This window comes from Arachis ipaensis, chromosome B5, assembly GCF_059453495.1.
Source record: "Arachis ipaensis isolate K30076 ecotype BB chromosome B5, ASM5945349v1, whole genome shotgun sequence".
NCBI lineage: Eukaryota > Viridiplantae > Streptophyta > Magnoliopsida > Fabales > Fabaceae > Arachis > Arachis ipaensis.
Window position 1 is genome coordinate 134892066 of NC_142440.1, and position 4977 is coordinate 134897042.

At 37.1% G+C, this 4977-nt stretch overlaps 1 protein-coding gene across 1 annotated transcript; it reads right to left on the bottom strand.

The window, feature by feature from the left end:
- Positions 1-927: 927 nt before the first annotated feature.
- Positions 928-4042, bottom strand: LOC148565865 (uncharacterized). The gene is made up of 2 exons (XM_088487274.1): positions 2857-4042; positions 928-1622 (listed from the first exon to the last, which is right to left on the bottom strand). Exons 1-2 carry the CDS (start codon positions 4040-4042, stop codon positions 928-930), a joined length of 1881 nt encoding a protein of 626 aa, XP_088343400.1.
- Positions 4043-4977: the final 935 nt, after the last annotated feature.

Here is a 4977-nt window from a genome sequence, read left to right on the forward strand (position 1 = left end):
TTAACTCAGAGAAAGTAGCTGCCAACGCCCTGAATTTAGCCTCGGTGGAGCTTCTACTGACAGTGGGTTGCTTTGAACATTTTCAGGAAATCAAGTTTGCTCCAAAGTACACACAGTATCCAGACACAGATCTTCTATCATCAACATCAATAGCCCAATCCGAATCTGAAAAGGCAGTTAAACGAAGATCATTAGTCTTATGAAATTGAAGAGCAAGATCAACTGTACCTGCTAAATATCGAAGGACACGCTTTGCCGCCATCCAATGATCTTGGCTTGGCTTTGACATGAATTGCTGAGCTTGTTTACTGCAAATGCGATGTTTGGTCTTGTGACAGTGGCATACTGAAGTCCCCCCACAATTGATCTAAACAATGTGGGATCTTCAAAAGGAGTACCTGTATTTGTCGATAATTTTGAAGAGCTAATCATAGGAGTGCTAACCGGTTTAGCATCTTGCATACCAGCCCTGCACAATAATTCTTTTATGTATTTACTTTGATTGAGAGAAATTAAATTAGGTGAGTGAGTGACAGCCTCGATGCCAAGAAAGAAGTTTAAGTCCCCCAAATCTTTTAGAAGAAAAGTTGAATGAAGCTGCATTAAGACATAAGTGATTTCAGTGTCATTGTTCCCTGTCACTAACATATCATCAACGTATATGAGTATATAGATAATAGAATTAGAAGAAAATTTCGTAAAAAGTGAAGGATCAGACTTAGTACAGGTGAACCCAAATTGTTTAAGTGCAGCAGTAATGGTGAGGTACCAAGCCCTAGGGGCTTGTTTTAAGCCATAGATGGCTTTGTGCAATTTACATACAAGATGGAAATTTGAGTGTGTAAAACCTGGAGGCTGAGACATATAAATGGTTTCATTGAGGATACCATTTAAAAAGGTATCGTGGAAGTCATATTGTTTAACTCTCTAGCCCTTTGATAACGCAAGAGTGAGTATGATTCTTATAGTGACAAGCTTGATTACAGGTGAGAATACTTGATCAAAATCAACCCCAGCAGTTTGAGTATAACCTCTTGCCACAAGACGGGCTTTATGTCTCACAACCTTCCCCTGAGCATTTTCTTTCAAGGCAAATATCCAATTGCAACTAACTACATTTTCATTTGGTGGAAGTTCTACTAAATTCCAAGTCTTGTGATGAACTAATGCTCTATATTCTGCCAACATAGCTTCCTTCCAGTGAGTGGATTGAAGAGCATCTATGACCAATTTTGGAAGATGTGGTATAGCAGAATGGTCATGAGTATCAATGCTGGCATGTAGCACTATTGGTTTTGTACTTGCTGTCTTGGATCTAGTCTGCATTGGATGAATATTATTAGGGACAATGTGATTGAGGGGTAATGTAGTGTTATTAAAGGGAAAAATATCCTCAATTGTTGAGATAGGGATTGGGTTAGTGGAAAGTGAAGAAGAAATAAGAGAATTTTTATCGGGTACTGTATTAATGTCTTGATGACTCATTGAAGCACTTGGAGAAATAGAAGTAGAAGTAGATGGGCCTGCTATAAGGTCTGATTGGGTTGTTATAGAGATAGAAAAAGGATTCAATTGAGAGGGAGGAAGAGTGGCAATAACTGGAAGCATCTCAAGAGTAGTGCCTGCAGCAGTAGTACTATCACAACTAAAATTGTTAGCAATAAAGAAACTATGGGAAGGAAATTTTTCCTCATGAAACACAACATCCCTGGATATAATAATTTTGCCAGTGGAGTTCATGCATTTGTATCCTTTTTGAGTACTAGAATATCCAACAAAAATACACGGTTGTGATCGTAGTTCCAATTTATGTTGATTATAAGGTCTCAAGTTAGGAAAACACAAGCAACCAAATACTCGAAGAAGACTATAGTCTGGAATATGATGAAAAAGAATTTCAAATGGAGATTTATATGAGGTGACATAAGAAGGTATTATGTTTATTAAGTACACAGCAGTAGAAAAAGCTTCACTCCAAAGATGCAACGGTAAAGAAGTAGTAGCTAAGAGAATTAGGCCAGTTTCCACAATGTGTCTATGCTTTCGCTCAGCAAGACCATTTTATTGTGGGGTATATGGACATGATAATCTGTGTTCAATACCTTCCTCTCTTAGATACTGTGAAAAAGCATTGGATAAATATTCCTTACCATTGTCAGTTTGAAGAGCTTTTAAGGAATAACCAAGTTGCTTTCCATGAAAAACTTATATTGTTTAAAAACTGAAAACACTTGGGCTTTATTTGTTAAGAGATAAATGCTGGTATGTCTAGAAAAAAACATCTACAAATGAAACATAGTATCTAAAACCATGCAAAGATGAAATGGGAGCTGAACCCCAAACATCCGAAACAACTAGAGATAGTGGCGAATTATAAATGCGATTAGACAAAGGATAAGGTAAAGAATGAGCCTTAGCCATACAACAGAATTCACAATTAAGCTTGCAATCTGAATTTTTATTCTCATGTGCAACAGGTAAATCACATTTAATAACTATATTTTTTACAATTTGAAGAGTAGGATGGCCAAATCTCCTATGATAGGTATCTAATGAAGCATGTTTAGCTAAAAAAAATAGAAGGTGATGTCATAGTCTTTGGAATTTTAACTTTCTCAAACTTATACATTCCATTTTCAACCTTGCCTCGGAGAAGAACCTCCTTGGTAGCCTGCGATTTTACCAAACAAAATTCAGGCCAAAAAGAGAAGTATACATGATTATCCTTAGAAAATCTAGAGACACTGATCAGAGTCTGAGTTATGGATGGAACTAGCAATAAATCATATAATTTATAACGTTTTCTTGTTGCACAACATTGGAAAAAGGACTGTCCAACTTTAGAGATATGCATACCTGATCCGTTGCCAACATATACCTGCTCTTGACCTTGATAGTCTTGAGAATATTGCAGATTTTGTGGTTCATGGGTGCAGTGATGTGTTGCTCCTGTGTCAGCATACCATGAAGAATCTGCTACAGATGCAGGAGTTGCAATCAGTGCGCGTGGATTATGAAATGATGGAGGGGGTGACAGTGCATTGTGCATGGAGGTGGAGGGGTTATTTTGTTGAGCATGATTAAAATTTTGATCAAAGCGGAAGAAGCAATAGCTGGCTACATGACCCAGCTTGCCACAAATTTGGCACTGTGGTCGATTTTGATTAGTGAAGGAGCCTCTTCCACCTCTACCAAATCTTCCTCCACGTCCACGCCTTCCTTCAGGTCCACGTCCCAAAATTCCATTGTTGTTGTCTCTGCCAGTTCCATTAGAGGGAGTTGTCTCTGGTGGTTTATAGGGTAAAGGTGCTGTTTGAGAAACATGAACCTGCACCATTGTTGAATCAGGCTTTTTGAACCTTTCTACGATTTCTTCTTCTGCCATAAGTAATGCTTCAAGATCCGGAATTGCATAAGCTGGATCTTTTGCTGAAATCAGTGTAATGAAGGAGTGATAATCTTCATTAAGACCGTCTAAAATAACATTTGTGTATTCTGAATCTGAAATTGGGGATCCGACAGCAGCTAAAGTGTCAGCCAGTTTCATGATCTTGAGTAAGTAATCGGATGCAGAACCATCTTTCTTTACAGATCTCAATTGTAGCTGCAATTGTCGAACCCTATTGTTGGTTTTTGATGCAAAGTATGTATGAATTCGTGCCCAGACTTCATGAGCAGATTTATATCCTATCATCCGGTATTTGAAAGATGCATCCATTGATGCAAAAAGCCAAGATGTAATATTATAATCATCAATACGCCATTCTTTGTATTGTTTTGATTCAATTCCTTTTTGCGCATCTTCAGTGTAAGCATACCTGTGTGGGACCTTTTCTTTGTCAAGATGATCTTCCATTTCTTGTCCACAGATGGTGAGTATTACCAAGTGACGCCATGTCAAGAAGTTGTCTTCTGGGAGTTTTTCTGAGAGTGGGACTGCAAATGGTTTATTTTGATTTTGTGTTGTTGCATTCATGATTGGAGGTGTAGGATCTGATGATGGTATAAGTTCTTCTTCCACAGATTCAATGTCGTCAGCCATGAACCAATTGTGCTCTTGATACCATATCAAACTTGTTGAAGAAAGGGAGAAAGAAGACTTGTGGTGAGAAACCAAGAAGGGAGAAAACAGAGGCAGAACAGTAAAAGAGTAAAAATGAAATGAATTTTTTTTTGTTATTTAGAGAATCTCTTTTTTTTTTCATACACTTGAACCTTGCTATTTTATAGCCAAGGCTATCTAGCTCTATCTAATATATCTCACATATTCCCCTCAAACTAAAAGAGGGAATTCATGTGAGTTCAAAGTTTGTCTTTGAATTTAGTACAAAGATGCAAGGACAGTGGGGATTTTCTTGAATTCTTGACTGAGTTGGTGCTTTTTTCTTTACAACACATTCTTGTTGTTTCAACATTTAAACATGACTAAAGTACCAAAAATGACCATAAAAGATTATAACACTGACAAATTTGATCATAGAATAATTAAAATTAACCTGTAACAATAAAAGATGGGATTTTTATAGACAAAACTACCCAAATCCTAAAAATATCTAAATTGTCCCTTCACTCTAACCTAATCACTCTCAAACTCTAATCACACCTCATCTCCATTCTCCAATCTCTTCACCACTTCCAATCCCTCTTCTATTTCCTCTTTTCCTTCATCTATTCCAGCACAATCTCAACACCACTAACAACAATACCTAATAGAAACTCCAAAGTCTCATCGATTTCAAGTTCATCATCGACATTCTTATACAATAATAGATTAAATAAACACATAGGTCATTTACTTAAATTCAAACAAACCAGTAAGCAAGCAAAAATTAAGTAAAAAAATAGCTTCAATAACCAAATCAAACTCTGTTAGTCAGCTTGCATTGCAAAAAATACGCAATCACTCAAGAAGAAGACGAGCACACGTGAGAATCATAAAAACAATGAAAGCCACAAATCGAGCAACCAGGGCAGTGA